The 20,376-nt window shown below is 41.7% G+C and overlaps 1 protein-coding gene across 1 annotated transcript in view; it reads left to right on the top strand.

Moving 5' to 3' along the window:
* Positions 1–9,665: 9,665 nt before the first annotated feature.
* LOC138855178 (uncharacterized) overlaps positions 9,666–20,376 on the top strand; it is a 290,974-nt gene continuing 280,263 nt past the window's right edge. Inside the window, exons 1-2 of the mRNA XM_070102918.1 lie at positions 9,666–9,669; positions 10,365–10,382. Of these exons, the coding sequence (XP_069959019.1) occupies positions 9,666–9,669; positions 10,365–10,382 (22 nt within the window). The remainder of the gene's footprint in view (positions 9,670–10,364; positions 10,383–20,376) is intronic.

Here is a 20,376-nt window from a genome sequence, read left to right as displayed (position 1 = left end):
CTGGAGCACACGCAGTGCGGAACTAGCGTGTACTGGAGCACACGCAGTGCGGAACTAGCGTGTACTGGAGCACACGCAGTGCGGAACTAGCGTGTACTGGAGCACACGCAGCGCGGAACTAGCGTGTACTGGAGCACACGCAGTGCGGAACTAGTGTGTAATGGAGCACACGCAGTGCGGAACTAGTGTGTACTGGAGCACACGCAGTGCGGAACTAGCGTGTACTGGAGCACACGCAGTGCGGAACTAGCGTGTACTGGAGCACACGCAGTGCGGAACTAGCGTGTACTGGAGCACACGCAGTGCGGAACTAGCGTGTACTGGAGCACACGCAGCGCGGAACTAGCGTGTACTGGAGCACACGCAGCGCGGAACTAGCGTGTACTGGAGCACACGCAGTGCGGAACTAGTGTGTACTGGAGCACACGCAGCGCGGAACTAGCGTGTACTGGAGCACACGCAGTGCGGAACTAGCGTGTACTGGAGCACACGCAGTGCGGAACTAGCGTGTACTGGAGCACACGCAGTGCGGAACTAGCGTGTACTGGAGCACACGCAGTGCGGAACTAGCGTGTACTGGAGCACACGCAGCGCGGAACTAGCGTGTACTGGAGCACACGCAGTGCGGAACTAGCGTGTACTGGAGCACACGCAGTGCGGAACTAGCGTGTACTGGAGCACACGCAGCGCGGAACTAGCGTGTACTGGAGCACACGCAGTGCGGAACTAGCGTGTACTGGAGCACACGCAGTGCGGAACTAGCGTGTACTGGAGCACACGCAGTGCGGAACTAGCGTGTACTGGAGCACACGCAGTGCGGAACTAGCGTGTACTGGAGCACACGCAGTGCGGAACTAGCGTGTACTGGAGCACACGCAGCGCGGAACTAGCGTGTACTGGAGCACACGCAGCGCGGAACTAGCGTGTACTGGAGCACACGCAGTGCGGAACTAGTGTGTACTGGAGCACACGCAGCGCGGAACTAGCGTGTACTGGAGCACACGCAGTGCGGAACTAGCGTGTACTGGAGCACACGCAGTGCGGAACTAGCGTGTACTGGAGCACACGCAGTGCGGAACTAGCGTGTACTGGAGCACACGCAGTGCGGAACTAGCGTGTACTGGAGCACACGCAGCGCGGAACTAGCGTGTACTGGAGCACACGCAGTGCGGAACTAGCGTGTACTGGAGCACACGCAGTGCGGAACTAGCGTGTACTGGAGCACACGCAGTGCGGAACTAGCGTGTACTGGAGCACACGCAGTGCGGAACTAGCGTGTACTGGAGCACACGCAGCGCGGAACTAGCGTGTACTGGAGCACACGCAGCGCGGAGCTAGCGTGTACAGGAGCACACGCAGTGCGGAACTAGCGTGTACTGGAGCACACGCAGTGCGGAACTAGCGTGTACTGGAGCACACGCAGTGCGGAACTAGCGTGTACTGGAGCACACGCAGTGCGGAACTAGCGTGTACTGGAGCACACGCAGTGCGGAACTAGCGTGTACTGGAGCACACGCAGTGCGGAACTAGCGTGTACTGGAGCACACGCAGTGCGGAACTAGCGTGTACTGGAGCACACGCAGTGCGGAACTAGCGTGTACTGGAGCACACGCAGCGCGGAACTAGCGTGTACTGGAGCACACGCAGTGCGGAACTAGCGTGTACTGGAGCACACGCAGCGCGGAACTAGCGTGTACTGGAGCACACGCAGTGCGGAACTAGCGTGTACTGGAGCACACGCAGTGCGGAACTAGTGTGTACTGGAGCACACGCAGTGCGGAACTAGCGTGTACTGGAGCACACGCAGCGCGGAACTAGCGTGTACTGGAGCACACGCAGTGCGGAACTAGCGTGTACTGGAGCACACGCAGTGCGGAACTAGCGTGTACTGGAGCACACGCAGTGCGGAACTAGCGTGTACTGGAGTAATGTTTCGCCCTGTATACAGCTTTACCAAGTTATATGCTAAGACTCTGTACCAAGTTAAACGTTGTCTCAGTAAGATCTTGTTCCACGGTGTGTGTTCTTCGCTGTTACTGAGTGTTCTTCGCTGTTATTGGCAGTGTTCTTCACTGTTATTGACTGTTCTTCACTATTGACAGTGTTCTTTACTGTTATTGACTGTTCTTCACTATTGACAGTGTTCTTTACTGTTATTGACTGTTCTTCACTGTTATAAGAACATAAGAACGAAGGAACACTGCAGAAGGCCTACTGGCCCATGCGAGGCAGGTCCAAGTCTCCTACCGGCTTAAGCCAATGCACCCAACCTAGTCAGGTCAGGTCACATTGACTTAAGGGAGGAACACGGCAACCGACCTGGTAGCACAAGCTATCAGGTCTAACTCACACCCACCCACATCCACTCATGTATTTATCCAACCTATTTTTAAAGCTACACAACGTTCTGGCCTCTATAACGGTACTTGGGAGTTTGTTCCACTCATCCACAACTCTATTACCAAACCAGTACTTTCCTATATCCTTCCTGAATCTGAATTTTTCCAACTTAAAACCATTGCTGCGAGTCCTGTCTAGGCTAGATATTTTCAGCACACTATTTACATCCCCTTTATTTATTCCTGTCTTCCATTTATACACCTCAATCATATCCCCCCTAATTCTACGTCTTTCTAGAGAGTGCAGATTCAGGGCCCTTAGTCTATCCTCATAGGGAAGGTTTCTGATACATGGGATCAACTTTGTCATCCTCCTTTGTACATTTTCCAGAGAATTTATATCCATTCTGTAATAAGGTGACCAAAACTGTGCAGCATAATCTAAATGAGGCCTAACCAAGGATGTATAGAGTTGAAGAACAACCTGAGGACTCCTATTATTTATGCTTCTTGATATGAAGCCAAGGATTCTATTAGCTTTATTGCGAACACTTATGCACTGTTGTCTTGATTTCAGATTCACTGTTATTGACTGTTCTTCACTGTTATTGACTGTTCACTGTTATTGACTGTTCACTGTTATTGACTGTTCACTGTTATTGACTGTTCTTCACTGTTATTGACAGTGTTCTTCACTGTTGACTGTTCTTCACTGTTATTGACTGTTCTTCACTGTTATTGACTGTTCTTCACTGTTATTGACTGTTCTTCACTGTTATTGACTGTTCACTGTTATTGACTGTTCTTCACTGTTATTGACTGTTCACTGTTATTGACTGTTCACTGTTATTGACTGTTCTTCACTGTTATTGACTGTTCACTGTTTATGACTGTTCTTCACTGTTATTGACAGTGTTCTTCACTGTTATTGACTGTTCACTGTTATTGACTGTTCTTCACTGTTATTGACAGTGTTCTTCACTGTTATTGACAGTGTTCTTCACTGTTATTGACTGTTCTTCACTTATTGACTGTTCTTCACTGTTATTGACTGTTCTTCATTGTTATTGACTGTTCTTCACTGTTATTGACTTCACTGTTATTGACTGTTCTTCACTGTTATTGACTGTTCACTGTTATTGACTGTTCTTCAATGTGTTCTTCACTGTTATTGACTGTTCTTCACTGTTATTGACAGTTCTTTACTGTTATTGACTTATTTACTGTTATTAACTGTTCTTCACTGTTATTGACTGTTCTTCACTGTTATTGACAGTGTTCCTTACTTTTATTGACTGTTCTTCACTGTTATTGACAGTGTTCTTCACTGTTATTGACTGTTCTTCACTGTTATTGACTGTTCTTCACTGTTATTGACTTCTTCACTGTTATTGATTGTTCACTGTTATTGACTGTTCTTCACTGTTATTGACTGTTCTTCACTGTTATTGACTGTTCACTGTTATTGACTGTTCTTCACTGTTATTGACTGTTCTTTACTGTTATTGACTGTGCTTCACTGTTATTGATTGTTCTTCACTTATTGACTGTTCTTCACTGTTATTGACAGTGTTCTTCACTGTTATTGACAGTGTTCTTCACTGTTATTGACTGTTCTTCACTGTTATTGATTGTTCTTCACTTATTGACTGTTCACTGTTATTGACTGTTCTTCACTGTTATTGACTGTTCACTGTTATTGACTGTTCTTCACTGTTATTGACTGTTCACTGTTATTGACTGTTCTTCACTGTTATTGACAGTGTTCTTCACTGTTATTGACTATTCACTGTTATTGACTATTCACTGTTATTGACTGTTCACTTATTGACTGTTCTTCACTGTTATTGACTGTTCTTCACTGTTATTGACTTTACTGTTGACTGTTCTTCACTGTTATTGACTGTTCTTCACTGTTATTGACTTCACTGTTATTGACTGTTCTTCACTGTTGACTGTTCTTCACTGTTATTGACTTCACTGTTATTGACTGTTCTTCACTGTTATTGACTGTTCTTCACTGTTATTGACTGTTCACTTATTGACTGTTCTTCACTGTTATTGACAGTGTTCTTCACTGTTATTGACAGTGTTCTTCACTGTTATTGACAGTTTTCTTCAGTTATTGACTGTTCTTCACTGTTATTGACTTATTCACTGTTATTGACTGTTCTTCACTGTTATTGATTGTTCTTCACTTATTGACAGTCTTCTTCACTGTTATTGACAGTGTTCTTCACTGTTATTGACAGTGTTCTTCACTGTTATTGACAGTGTTCTTCACTGTTATTGACAGTGTTCTTCACTTATTGACTGTTCTTCACTGTTATTGACTGTTCTTCACTGTTATTGACTGTTCTTCACTGTTATTGACTGTTCTTCACTGTTATTGACTGTTCTTCACTGTTATTGACTGTTCTTCACTGTTATTGACTGTTCTTCACTGTTATTGACTGTTCTTCACTGTTATTGACTGTTCACTGTTATTGACTGTTCTTCACTGTTATTGACTGTTCACTGTTATTGACTGTTCACTGTTATTGACTGTTCTTCACTGTTATTGACTGTTCACTGTTATTGACTGTTCTTCACTGTTATTGACTGTTCTTCACTGTTATTGACTGTTCACTGTTATTGACTGTTCTTCACTGTTATTGACAGTGTTCTTCACTGTTATTGACTGTTCTTCACTTATTGACTGTTCTTCACTGTTATTGACTGTTCTTCATTGTTATTGACTGTTCTTCACTGTTATTGACTTCATTGTTATTGACTGTTCTTCACTGTTATTGACTGTTCACTGTTATTGACTGTTCTTCACTGTTATTGACAGTGTTCTTCACTGTTATTGACAGTGTTCTTCACTGTTATTGAGTGTTCTTCACTGTTATTGAGTGTTCTTCACTGTTGACTGTTCACTGTTATTGACTGTTCTTCACTGTTATTGACTGTTCACTGTTATTGACTTCACTGTTATTGACTGTTCACTGTTATTGAGTGTTCACTGTTATTGACAGTGTTCTTCACTGTTATTGACAGTGTTCTTCACTGTTATTGACAGTGTTCTTCACTTATTGACTGTTCTTCACTGTTATTGACTGTTCTTCACTGTTATTGACTGTTCTTCACTGTTGACTGTTCTTCACTGTTGACTGTTCTTCACTGTTATTGACTGTTCTTCACTGTTATTGACTGTTCTTCACTGTTATTGACTGTTCTTCACTGTTGACTGTTCTTCACTGTTATTGACTGTTCTTCACTGTTATTGACTGTTCTTCACGCTTCACTCAATTTGGATCCATTATTATTTTTTTTATTATTGTTTTTATTTGTCCTTGTTTAATATTTTTTATTTATTACTCATTATTGTAATTGTTTTTATATTATTATTATTATAACCAAGGTAGGAAGCGTTAAATCCGTAGGAGTGGTGAATAGAAGACAGTCACTAAAAACAACAGACATAGCCCCACTCCACAAAGGGGGCAGTAAAGCAACAGCAAAGAACTACAGACCAATAGCACTAACATCCCATATCATAAAAATCTTTGAAAGGGTCCTAAGAAGCAAGATCACCACCCATCTAGAAACCCATCAGTTACACAACCCAGGGCAACATGGGTTTAGAACAGGTCGCTCCTGTCTGTCTCAACTACTGGATCACTACGACAAGGTCCTAAATGCACTAGAAGACAAAAAGAATGCAGATGTAATATATACAGACTTTGCAAAAGCCTTCGACAAGTGTGACCATGGCGTAATAGCGCACAAAATGCGCGCTAAAGGAATAACAGGAAAAGTTGGTCGATGGATCTATAATTTCCTCACTAACAGAACACAGAGAGTAGTCGTCAACAGAGTAAAGTCCGAGGCAGCTACGGTGAAAAGCTCTGTTCCACAAGGCACAGTACTAGCTCCCATCTTGTTCCTCATCCTCATATCCGACATAGACAAGGATGTCAGCCACAGCACCGTGTCTTCCTTTGCAGATGACACCCGAATCTGCATGACAGTGTCTTCCATTGCAGACACTGCAAGGCTCCAGGCGGACATCAACCAAATCTTTCAGTGGGCTGCAGAAAACAATATGAAGTTCAACGATGAGAAATTTCAATTACTCAGATATGGTAAACATGAGGAAATTAAATCTTCATCAGAGTACAAAACAAATTCTGGCCACAAAATAGAGCGAAACACCAACGTCAAAGACCTGGGAGTGATTATGTCGGAGGATCTCACCTTCAAGGACCATAACATTGTATCAATCGCATCTGCTAGAAAAATGACAGGATGGATAATGAGAACCTTCAAAACTAGGGAGGCCAAGCCCATGATGACACTCTTCAGGTCACTTGTTCTATCTAGGCTGGAATATTGCTGCACTCTAACAGCACCTTTCAAGGCAGGTGAAATTGCCGACCTAGAAAATGTACAGAGAACTTTCACGGCGCGCATAACGGAGATAAAACACCTCAATTACTGGGAGCGCTTGAGGTTTCTAAACCTGTATTCCCTGGAACGCAGGAGGGAGAGATACATGATTATATACACCTGGAAAATCCTAGAGGGACTAGTACCGAACTTGCACACGAAAATCACTCACTACGAAAGCAAAAGACTTGGCAGACGATGCACCATCCCCCCAATGAAAAGCAGGGGTGTCACTAGCACGTTAAGAGACCATACAATAAGTGTCAGGGGACCGAGACTGTTCAACTGCCTCCCAGCACACATAAGGGGGATTACCAACAGACCCCTGGCAGTCTTCAAGCTGGCACTGGACAAGCACCTAAAGGCAGTTCCTGATCAGCCGGGCTGTGGCTCGTACGTTGGTTTGCGTGCAGCCAGCAGCAACAGCCTGGTTGATCAGGCGCTGATCCACCAGGAGGCCTGGTCACAGACCGGGCCGCGGGGGCGTTGACCCCCGAAACTCTCTCCAGGTAAACTCTCCAGTCAGGTTCGACCTACGGTTGAGAAGATTGGTCCACTCCCCTGGATCAAGAGCATTTCACCGGCATCAATGCGCTAATCTACGAAAATATAAACATTTTTAAGTAAGTCCAGGAAAGTTTGGAAAATTAACGAGACCTAACTGACGAGGTAAATTTTCAACCAGTGTTTACGTCATTTTGAACCAGTGTTTACGTCATTTTCAACCAGTGTTTGCGTCATTTTCAACCAGTGTTTACGTCATTTTGAACCAGTGTTTACGTCATTTTCAACCAGTGTTTACGTCATTTTCAACCAGTGTTTACGTCATTTTGAACCAGTGTTTACGTCATTTTCAACCAGTGTTTACGTCATTTTCAACCAGTGTTTACGTCATTTTGAACCAGTGTTTACGTCATTTTCAACCAGTGTTTACGTCATTTTGAACCAGTGTTTGCGTCATTTTCAACCAGTGTTTACGTCATTTTGAACCAGTGTTTACGTCATTTTCAACCAGTGTTTACGTCATTTTGAACCAGTGTTTACGTCATTTTGAACCAGTGTTTACGTCATTTTCAACCAGTGTTTACGTCATTTTGAACCAGTGTTTACGTCATTTTGAACCAGTGTTTACGTCATTTTCAACCAGTGTTTACGTCATTTTGAACCAGTGTTTACGTCATTTTGAACCAGTCTTTGCGTCATTTTCAACCAGTGTTTACGTCATTTTGAACCAGTGTTTGCGTCATTTTCAACCAGTGTTTACGTCATTTTCAACCAGTCTTTGCGTCATTTTCAACCAGTGTTTACGTCATTTTCAACCAGTGTTTACGTAATTTTCAACCAGTGTTTGTCATTTTCAACCAGTGTTTACGTCATTTTCAACCAATGTTTCTCATTTTCTATTTGTTCACATTAATGGTCATAAGAAATTTAGAAATTTACCAGTAGGTCACCTGGCGTGGCTTCCGGGGGTCATCGGCCCCGCGGCCCGGTCCCAGACCTGGCCTCCTGGTGGCTGGTCTGGTCAACCAGACTGTTGGTACCCGCCGCCTGCAGCACAACGTACCCAACACAACCCGGTGATCAGGAACTGTTTTTGAGGAACCTGTCTAGTTTCCTCTTGAAGATAGCTAGGTGTCCCAGGGAGGGTGTTGAGGAGTCGTGGTCCCTTGACGCTAATTGAATTCGCTTCTCTGCTTTTCATTAGAGGTATCTTGCACTGTTTGCTTCTTGTGTTCATATTTAGTGAACGGGTAAGCCAGCGGAAGGCCTTAGATGACCAAAAGCTCCGGCTGCAGGTCATCATATGACTAAGTCCCGTGTCAGGAAACACTTGTCTTGTTGCAAGACGAACCGAACCTAACCCAACCCAACCTTACCTAACCCAACCTTACCTAACCCAACCTTACCTAACCCAACCTTACCTAACCCAGCCTTACCTAACCCAACCTTACCTAACCCAACCTTACCTAACCCAACCTTACCTAACCCAACCTTACCTAACCCAACCTTACCTAACCCAACCTTACCTAACACAACCTTACCTAACCCAACCTTACCTAACCCAACCTTACCTAACCCAACCTTACCTAACCCAACCTTACCTAACCTAATCTAAAGTTTGGTACCACCTCCTCCCGTATCATCCAGGCGTAGATTATGATGCATCTTTCTCGCCTACGTTCTCAGGAATATAGTTCGAGGAATTTGAAATGTTCCTAGTAATTTGGGTGCTTGACTGAGTTTGTACGAGCTGTGAAGGTTAGAAAAATACACTAAATATGCAAGCAGCAAGAGTAACATCATTGCAACTGTTGCAGTACTCTCTGTTGCAATACTGTCTGTTGCTATACCTGTTTATTCGTTATGGTAGTGCTGTTAATCGTTGACATTTTTTGTCAGTTATTGCACGTATATTACTGTAGTTGAAACTTCAATAAACATTAAAAGCATTTACGACGCGTCACGAGTCAGGTGTTTTAAGCACTTGCAACATTTCCAGAGAGAGAGAGAGAGAGAGAGAGAGAGAGAGAGAGAGAGAGAGAGAGAGAGAGAGAGAGAGAGAGAGAGAGAGAGAGAGAGAAAGAGAGAGAGAGAGGTACAGGTAAAAGTGTCCGCTGCAGAAGAGCTCACGATATCCTTTGACGTAATGTACACTGAACGCAAACACGAGAACGCGACACGCGAGGGCATATCTCAATAGGTATTCGAAATGGAAGCTTTGAATCTACCAGAGATGTAATTAGTGACGTAAGTAAAACAGAAGATGTAAGTGAGGTATTATTCTGGGATTTGTACTGGATATATTGCAAGTTGTGCTGGTTTATGAGAAGTTGCACCGCTCCAGTACACAATTGCCATTCCTACATGCTCTTGAAACAAAGCAGGGGCACCATGGGTAAAGTAAAAAAACTGTGTATCAACATGCGTGGTCCAAGACTGCTACCACTGGAAGCAAGAAGCGTTGCCGGGGCGCAGAGGTGGAAGTTTTCAAGACGAGACCACAACAGCAGCTGAGTACCTCGTGAAGCAGGCTGTGATGGTTAGGTCAGCGGGCTACTAGGACCAACAGCCTGGTTGACTCGGTGGTCAGTAAGGGGTTCTTACCTCAGGCCGGGCTGCGAGGGTAGAATCCTCGAAACAGGCCACAGGTCTGACATGATCCCATTATTATTTTTATTATCACAGGGAAGCGCTGAAACCGTATGGGTTATTCAGCGCCCGGATGTGATCATGTATGTCTACCTAGACGCAAAGCAGAGGACGAGTATTGTATGAATCAACTCTACTGAAAAGGACCTCACTCTGAAGTTGAAATATACTGTACTCTTGTGTTTTGTTTAATTTTTTTTAACATACAGCAAATATATTGATATAATATTGTACTTATTGCTTTGTAATGCTATGTATAATGTGTGTGTGTGTGTGTGTGTGTGTGTGTGTGTGTGTGTGTGTGTGTGTGTGTGTGTGTGTGTGTGTGTGTGCGCGTTACCATTTTCTCCTAGGCGCATGTCGATAAGACACTAGGCCTGTGTGTGTGTGTATAGGAGTTGCATAATGCTGGAGTGAAGTTCAATTTTCTATTGATCCTAGGCACCTATTTCCTTGCAGGTAAGTGCAGCGTCGGGCGGGCCAGCCCCGCACCCAGGCTCACCACTGTACAACTTCCTACGCTGGGTAAGAAAATCCTACTCACCTAATGCCGTATTTTCCGGCATATAAGACGCACCCAGACACCCACCACTGTACTACTTCCCTACACTGGGTAAGATAACCTTACTCGCCTAATACCGTATATTCCGGAATATAAGACGCACGACAGAAGTATAATGGTAAATCAGTAATTACATTCAATGGTTAATTACCCTCTTACTTGACGCTAAAGCGTAACACAAAGCCTATCCTTGACCCTAACCTTCAGCATATAAGGCGCAGGATGATTTTCCAAGAATTTTTGTGAGGAAAAAAGTCTTGGATGAGTGATGGGTACCGTAGTCTTCAAGACTGCAGTACTCATCACCAACTACAACCAAGGCTGAGGGACTGATTACCTCATCTTTTGTATATAGTTCTCCAGTCTTCCCATTATGTCCTTGAGTTTCTGTTGATAAAGTCACTGGATGGTGAAACGTCTACAAATAAAGATACCCAGATGTTGCTCAGATGCCTAATTCTTCATCTTGTCGGTATTGTATAGTACTGTGTAGTACCATCTATGTACCACAGTTGTGTTAATGTGCGTTCCTAGTGATATGTTTTTAGTAACTATTAAACCTTATGTGATATTCAACCTTTTTTATATATATATTCAGTGGCTGGTTTTCCTTTCCTTCCCCTTCTCTTATAACTTAATATTTTCATTAGCCATTTGTCTGACCACTAAACATTGACTCCAGTCACTTGTTTTTCCTCCTTTGTGTTAAGTGGCTGGTCTTTCTCTTCCCCATGTTTATAACTTAACACTTCCAACAGTCATTTGTCTGAACCCTCCTGCAGTCTGTCTAGATCTGTCTCGAGTCACTCTACAACGTTCGTATACTCCCGTTTGTATACTCTCGTGCGTATACTGTAGCTCATATACTCACATTCGTATAGTCTCAGCAGTATTAAATCATCCACACCCTTTAAAACGCCTCAAATATTGACAACATTTAACATTCCTCTAAATTTACTCTCTGGACACAAAACACAATACAATAAACAAAAATAATTCACACAAAACACAATAGTCATAGATCATTTTACAGAAAACACAATACGATTCACAAATCACTCACACAAAACACTACGTGTTTGTGTACGTATATACTCACCTATATGTGGTTGTAGGGGTCGATTCATAGCTCCTGGCCCCGCCTCTTTGCTGGTCGCAACTAGGTCCACTCCCGGCTCCAAGAGCCTTATCGTACCTCTTCTTACAGCTGTAGTAGTAGTAGTAGTAATAGCGTGTGTGTGTTCTGCCATCCATTTGCGGTTGTAGGGGTCGATTCTCAGATCCTGGCTCAGTCTTTTAAGCCGCTCTTTAGATTCGCTTCCTCTTAGCCTCGTGGACCCCTATCGTACCTTCTTGTATAAAAGTATGTATGGCGCCTTCCTCCTTTACTTCCTCATTATTACACTTCTTAACCACTCTTGAGACTGAAAAACTACTTCCTACCATCCATGTGGCCTGTTTGTGTGTAAGTTCCATCTCTGTCTCCAAGTTTTTGTTTCTCGACTCTCAAACAGCCTATCCCAGTCTATCTTAGCAGTTCCCTAAGTATTTGTATGTTATGTTTCCCTGGGTTCTTCTGCCCTCCAGTGTCGTTAGATTCAGTTCCCTTAGTCTCTCCTCGTAGTTCGTGCCGCATTAGCTCAAAAACTAACTTTACTGCATATTTCTGCACATTTTTTAGTTTATTAATATGCTTTTTCATGTGCGGGTTCTACACTGGTGCTACATAGTCCAAGAGGAGGGGCCTGGTGTATGTTAGGCTACTCTTAGACTTGCCAGGCGAACATTGGCCACGGAGGTTATTCGGTTGATCTCAGCCTCTAGTGTTGTTATACTGGGCACTGTGCTCACTCTCAGGTCTTCCTCTTTAAGTGGTGACTTGTGTAGTGGTGTGTAATATAGTGTGATAGTTCTGTGTAGTGTTGTGTAATATAGTGTGATAGTTCTGTGTAGTGTTGTGTAATATAGTGTGATAGTTCTGTGTAGTGTTGTGTAATATAGTGTGATAGTTCTGTGTAGTGTTGTGTAATATAGTGTGATAGTTCTGTGTAGTGTTGTGTAATATAGTGTGATAGTTCTGTGTAGTGTTGTGTAATATAGTGTGATAGTTCTGTGTAGTGTTGTGTAATATAGTGTGATAGTTCTGTGTAGTGTTGTGTAATATAGTGTGATAGTTCTGTGTAGTGTTGTATAATATAGTGTGATAGTTCTGTGTAGTGTTGTGTAATATAGTGTGATAGTTCTGTGTAGTGTTGTGTAATATAGTGTGATAGTTCTGTGTAATGTTGTGTAATATAGTGTCATAGTTCTGTGTAGTGTTGTGTAATATAGTGTGATAGTTCTGTGTAGTGTTGTGTAATATAGTGTGATAGTTCTGTGTAGTGTTGTGTAATATAGTGTGATAGTTCTGTGTAATGTTGTGTAATATAGTGTGATCTGTGTAGTGTTGTGTTATAGTGTGATCTGTGTAGTGTTGTGTTATAGTGTGATCTGTGTAGTGTTGTGTTATAGTGTGATCTGTGTAGTGTTGTGTTATAGTGTGATCTGTGTAGTGTTGTGTTATAGTGTGATCTGTGTAGTGTTGTGTTATAGTGTGATCTGTGTAGTGTTGTGTTATAGTGTGATCTGTGTAGTGTTGTGTTATAGTGTGATCTGTGTAGTGTTGTGTTATAGTGTGATGTGTGTAGTGTTGTGTTATAGTGTGATCTGTGTAGTGTTATTATTATTATTATTATTATTATTAAAGATTCGCCGGTATTCTCCCGGCCCGGGCTTTTTCCAAGTGGTGGCCCGGCCTTGGCTCCCTCTTTAGGGAGTGTCCGAGACCTAAGTCTCCCATGGGAGGAGGCACAAGTACCTCTTCATCTTTGGGACCAACTGTCCCCAGGCCTAGCCACAAGCTAGGCCTCTCTGGTCTGCCATCCCCGCCCCAAGGGGGCAAATGGGAATGACAGTCTTATGAGCTAAAGGCTCGGGCTCTGGCACCTACCCTAGAAGGGTTACCCTAGAAGGTGTTAGGCATGGTGTCTGTGTAGTGTTATAGTGTGATCTGTGTGTGTGTTATAGTGTTAGTGTTATAGTGTGATCTGTGTAGTGTTATAGTGTGATCTGTGTAGTGTTATAGTGTGATCTGTGTAGTGTTATAGTGTGATCTGTGTAGTGTTATAGTGTGATCTGTGTAGTGTTATAGTGTGATCTGTGTAGTGTTATAGTGTGATCTGTGTAGTGTTATAGTGTGATCTGTGTAGTGTTATAGTGTGATCTGTGTAGTGTAGTGTTATAGTGTGATCTGTGTAGTGTTATAGTGTGATCTGTGTAGTGTTATAGTGTGATCTGTGTAGTGTTGTGTTATAGTGTGATCTGTGTAGTGTTATAGTGTGATCTGTGTAGTGTAGTGTTATAGTGTGATCTGTGTAGTGTTGTGTTATAGTGTGATCTGTGTAGTGTTATAGTGTGATCTGTGTAGTGTTGTGTTATAGTGTGATCTGTGTAGTGTTATAGTGTGATCTGTGTAGTGTTATAGTGTGATCTGTGTAGTGTTATAGTGTGATCTGTGTAGTGTTATAGTGTGATCTGTGTAGTGTTATAGTGTGATCTGTGTAGTGTTATAGTGTGATCTGTGTAGTGTTATAGTGTGATCTGTGTAGTGTTGTGTTATAGTGTGATCTGTGTAGTGTAGTGTTATAGTGTGATCTGTGTAGTGTAGTGTTATAGTGTGATCTGTGTAGTGTTGTGTTATAGTGTGATCTGTGTAGTGTTGTGTTATAGTGTGATCTGTGTAGTGTTGTGTTATAGTGTGATCTGTGTAGTGTTGTGTTATAGTGTGATCTGTGTAGTGTAGTGTTATAGTGTGATCTGTGTAGTGTAGTGTTATAGTGTGATCTGTGTAGTGTTGTGTTATAGTGTGATCTGTGTAGTGTTGTGTTATAGTGTGATCTGTGTAGTGTTGTGTTATAGTGTGATCTGTGTAGTGTTGTGTTATAGTGTGATCTGTGTAGTGTAGTGTTATAGTGTGATCTGTGTAGTGTAGTGTTATAGTGTGATCTGTGTAGTGTTATAGTGTGATCTGTGTAGTGTTATAGTGTGATCTGTGTAGTGTTGTGTTATAGTGTGATCTGTGTAGTGTTGTGTTATAGTGTGATCTGTGTAGTGTTATAGTGTGATCTGTGTAGTGTTATAGTGTGATCTGTGTAGTGTTATAGTGTGATCTGTGTAGTGTTGTGTTATAGTGTGATCTGTGTAGTGTTATAGTGTGATCTGTGTAGTGTTATAGTGTGATCTGTGTAGTGTTATAGTGTGATCTGTGTAGTGTAGTGTTATAGTGTGATCTGTGTAGTGTAGTGTTATAGTGTGATCTGTGTAGTGTTATAGTGTGATCTGTGTAGTGTTATAGTGTGATCTGTGTAGTGTAGTGTTATAGTGTGATCTGTGTAGTGTAGTGTTATAGTGTGATCTGTGTAGTGTAGTGTTATAGTGTGATAGTGTGATCTGTGTAGTGTTATAGTGTGATCTGTGTAGTGTTATAGTGTGATCTGTGTAGTGTTATAGTGTGATCTGTGTAGTGTAGTGTTATAGTGTGATCTGTGTTATAGTGTGATCTGTGTAGTGTTATAGTGTGATCTGTGTAGTGTTATAGTGTGATCTGTGTAGTGTTATAGTGTGATCTGTGTAGTGTTGTGTTATAGTGTGATCTGTGTAGTGTTATAGTGTGATCTGTGTTGTGTTATAGTGTGATCTGTGTAGTGTTATAGTGTGATCTGTGTAGTGTTATAGTGTGATCTGTGTAGTGTTATAGTGTGATCTGTGTAGTGTTATAGTGTGATCTGTGTAGTGTTATAGTGTGATCTGTGTAGTGTTGTGTTATGTGTGATCTGTGTAGTGTTATAGTGTGATCTGTGTAGTGTAGTGTTATAGTGTGATCTGTGTAGTGTTGTGTTATAGTGTGATCTGTGTAGTGTTATAGTGTGTGTAGTGTTATAGTGTGATCTGTGTAGTGTTGTGTTATAGTGTGATCTGTGTAGTGTTATAGTGTGATCTGTGTAGTGTAGTGTTATAGTGTGATCTGTGTAGTGTAGTGTTATATTGTGATCTAGTGTGTGTAGTGTTATAGTGTGATCTGTGTAGTGTTATAGTGTGATCTGTGTAGTGTTATAGTGTGATCTGTGTAGTGTTGTGTTATAGTGTGATCTGTGTAGGGTTGTGGTATAGTGTGAGTGTTATAGTGTGATCTGTGTAGTGTTATAGTGTGATCTGTGTAGTGTAGTGTTATAGTGTGATCTGTGTAGTGTTATAGTGTGATCTGTGTAGTGTTATAGTGTGATCTGTGTAGTGTTATAGTGTGATCTGTGTAGTGTTATAGTGTGATCTGTGTAGTGTTGTGTTATAGTGTGATCTGTGTAGTGTTGTGTTATAGTGTGATCTGTGTAGTGTTATAGTGTGATCTGTGTAGTGTAGTGTTATAGTGTGATCTGTGTAGTGTTGTGTTATAGTGTGATCTGTGTAGTGTTGTGTTATAGTGTGATCTGTGTAGTGTAGTGTTATAGTGTGATCTGTGTAGTGTTGTGTTATAGTGTGATCTGTGTAGTGTAGTGTTATAGTGTGATCTGTGTAGTGTTATAGTGTGATCTGTGTAGTGTAGTGTTATAGTGTGATCTGTGTAGTGTTATAGTGTGATCTGTGTAGTGTAGTGTTATAGTGTGATCTGTGTAGTGTTATAGTGTGATCTGTGTAGTGTTATAGTGTGATCTGTGTAGTGTTATAGTGTGATCTGTGTAGTGTTATAGTGTGATCTGTGTAGTGTTATAGTGTGATCTGTGTAGTGTAGTGTTATAGTGTGATCTGTGTAGTGTTATAGTGTGATCTGTGTAGTGTTATAGTGTGATCTGTGTAGTGTGATCTGTGTAGTGTTATAGTGTGATCTGTGTTATAGTGTGATCTGTGTAGTGTTATAGTGTGATCTGTGTAGTGTTATAGTGTGATCTGTGTAGTGTTATAGTGTGATCTGTGTAGTGTTATAGTGTGATCTGTGTAGTGTTATAGTGTGATCTGTGTAGTGTTGTGTTATAGTGTGATCTGTGTAGTGTTATAGTGTGATCTGTGTTGTGTTATAGTGTAGTGTAGTGTTATAGTGTGATCTGTGTAGTGTTATAGTGTGATCTGTGTAGTGTTGTGTTATAGTGTGATCTGTGTAGTGTTATAGTGTGATCTGTGTTGTGTTATAGTGTGATCTGTGTAGTGTTGTGTTATAGTGTGATCTGTGTAGTGTTATAGTGTGATCTGTGTAGTGTTATAGTGTGATCTGTGTAGTGTTATAGTGTGATCTGTGTAGTGTTATAGTGTGATCTGTGTAGTGTTGTGTTATAGTGTGATCTGTGTAGTGTTATAGTGTGATCTGTGTAGTGTTGTGTTATAGTGATCTGTGTAGTGTTGTGTTATAGTGATCTGTGTAGTGTTATAGTGTGATCTGTGTAGTGTTATAGTGTTATAGTGTGATCTGTGTAGTGTTATAGTGTGATCTGTGTAGTGTTATAGTGTGATCTGTGTAGTGTTATAGTGTGATCTGTGTAGTGTTATAGTGTGATCTGTGTAGTGTTATAGTGTGATCTGTGTAGTGTTGTGTTATAGTGATCTGTGTAGTGTTGTGTTATAGTGATCTGTGTAGTGTTATAGTGTGATCTGTGTAGTGTTATAGTGTGATCTGTGTAGTGTTATAGTGTGATCTGTGTAGTGTTATAGTGTGATCTGTGTAGTGTTATAGTGTGATCTGTGTAGTGTTATAGTGTGATCTGTGTAGTGTTATAGTGTGATCTGTGTAGTGTTATAGTGTGATCTGTGTAGTGTTATAGTGTGATCTGTGTAGTGTTATAGTGTGATCTGTGTAGTGTTATAGTGTGATCTGTGTAGTGTTATAGTGTGATCTGTGTAGTGTTATAGTGTGATCTGTGTAGTGTTATAGTGTGATCTGTGTAGTGTTATAGTGTGATCTGTGTAGTGTTATAGTGTGATCTGTGTAGTGTTATAGTGTGATCTGTGTAGTGTTATAGTGTGATCTGTGTAGTGTTATAGTGTGATCTGTGTAGTGTTATAGTGTGATCTGTGTAGTGTTATAGTGTGATCTGTGTAGTGTTATAGTGTGATCTGTGTAGTGTTATAGTGTGATCTGTGTAGTGTTATAGTGTGATCTGTGTAATGTTATAGTGTGATCTGTGTAGTGTAGTGTTATAGTGTGATCTGTGTAGTGTTATAGTGTGATCTGTGTAGTGTTATAGTGTGATCTGTGTAGTGTTATAGTGTGATCTGTGTAGTGTTATAGTGTGATCTGTGTAGTGTTATAGTGTGATCTGTGTAGTGTTATAGTGTGATCTGTGTAGTGTTATAGTGTGATCTGTGTAGTGTTATAGTGTGATCTGTGTAGTGTTATAGTGTGATCTGTGTAGTGTTGATTGTTTATTATAAAATTATTATAAACTTATGTAAAATACATTTAGTTGTTTTAGTCTAAATTAAACTGCGCTTGTTAAAATGTTAGGTAAATTTTCTAAGGTTATTTTGATAAATAACAAAAAGGCACAATACCGTGACTGGAACAATACACAAATAACCCGCACATAGAAGAGAGGAACTTACGACGACGTTTCGGTCCGATTTGGACCATTGACAAAGTCACACTAACGAAAAGGAGAGCAGTATGGGTATATATAGGCAGGAGGTGGTAGTAGTGGAGGGAAGGAAGTAGTAGCGAGGAGGTAGTAAGAGGAGGAGGAGCCAGTCAAACACTAAGAAAGAGGAGCACTGCAATGGAGCTGCTGCCCACAGAGGGTAAGAGCAAGAACACAGAGGGGGGGAACAAATAAAAGAAACAAATACACAGGGCAGAAGAAAGACAACACAAAGGAGAAAGAGGAAAAGGAGGAATCAGGTTAGGTCACGTTAATGTGACTTTGTAAATGGTCCAAGTCGGACCGAAACGTCGTCGTAACCTCCTCTCTTCTATGTGCGGGTTATTTGTGTATTGTTCTTTTGATACAAAATTATTAATTTTTACATTAACATAAATAAAAAAAACATATCTTTAAACATATAAGAGAAAATTTTAGAAAATGAGTTCTTGCTAATTGACCAGTTTTATCTATTCGGCACGATATATATATATATATATATATATATATATATATATATATATATATATATATATATATATATATATATATATAGTGTGTGTGTGCTCTCTGATCACATAATGGGGTCAGAGAGAGAGAGAGAGAGAGAGAGAGAGAGAGAGAGAGCACCCATGCTTGTTGCTGTATGTTGACACAGTCTCATGTTACTGCCTCAACTGCCCACCCTCTTTGCTATTTATAGTGGTAGCAGCGATGATGGGCGGCCCTTCCTACCCCCGCCGCCCACGACCCCACCCACCACACTCCAGCTCCAGGTCTTAGAATCTTGCCCACCCACGCCTGCTTCAATGATAGTTACCATAAATGCTGCCTCTACTTTATATATATATCCATCCTCTATGAGAGATGTTTCACAGTGTATATACCATCTGTGAGAAATGTTTCAGTGTATATACCGTCTGTGAGAGATGTCTGTGTGTATATGCTCTCTTTCCATAAATACCTGCCGGGGTCTGCGCATAAATACCTGCCGGGGTCTGCGCATAAATACCTGCCGGGGTCTGCGCATAAATACCTGCCGGGGTCTGCGCATAAATACCTGCCGGGGTCTGCGCATAAATACCTGCCGGGGTCTGCGCATAAATACCTGCCGGGGTCTGCGCATAAATACCTGTCGGGGTCTGCGCATAAATACCTGCGGGGTCTGCGGCATGTATATATTACATGGGCACTCATTCATAGATGGCGCTGTCTTAGTGCTGGCTTTCCTCAGTGCCACCACTCTTCTTCTCTGTCCTTGTTCCGTCGTTGTTCAAGGTCACTGCTTGATTCCGTCCTTGTTCCTAGCGACACCATGGTATTTTCATCTCTTAAGCAAAAGGTGTGGCCGTTGGCATCGATCAAGGATCCACGCTTCTTTTCCTTCAGCCTATCCCAGTCATCGTTACTATGATCACTGTTATTAAGCTTATTAATCCTGTTATTGAGGCTATCCCAGTCATCATTACTATGATCACTGTTATTAAGACAGTATGCGGTGTGTGGCATTTTATTGAGAAGACGTTTTGCCCACTAGGAATTACAATAGTGTGCATATTAATTGGTACAGTGTATTTTAAATGTGTATTTTGAAAAATACACAGCTATGGTATAGCCCCACTCCATAAAGGTGGCAGCAAAGCATTAGCTAAGAACTATAGACCAATAGCTCTGACGTCCCACATCATAAAAATCTTTGAAAGAGTGCTAAGAAGCAGGATTGCAAATCACCTGGATTCCCAAAATCTGCACAATCCAGGGCAACATGGGTTCAGGGCAGGTCGCTCCTGCCTCTCACAACTACTGGATCACTATGACATGGCCTTGGATGCACTGGAAGAAAATCAGAATGCAGATGTAATATACACAGACTTTGCAAAAGCATTTGACAAATGCGATCATGGCGTAATAGCCCATAAAATACGTGCTAAAGGAATAACTGGGAAAGTGGGGAGATGGATCTTCAACTTCCTAACAAATCGAACACAAAGAGTAGTGGTCAACAGAGTTAAATCGGAGGCTGCCATAGTGAAGAGCTCTGTTTCACAAGGCACAGTACTCGCCCCATCTTATTCCTTATCCTCATATCAGACATAAACAGATATATACACCACAGCACCGTATCATCCTTTGCGGATGATACTAGGATCTTCATGAGGCTGTCATCTGCTGAGGACGCGGTTAACCTCCAAGAAGATATAAACAAAGTTTTTCAGTGGGCAACGGTAAACAA

This window comes from Cherax quadricarinatus, chromosome 84 (genome assembly GCF_038502225.1).
Source record: "Cherax quadricarinatus isolate ZL_2023a chromosome 84, ASM3850222v1, whole genome shotgun sequence".
NCBI lineage: Eukaryota > Metazoa > Arthropoda > Malacostraca > Decapoda > Parastacidae > Cherax > Cherax quadricarinatus.
This window is presented reverse-complemented; position numbering and strand designations above follow the sequence as displayed.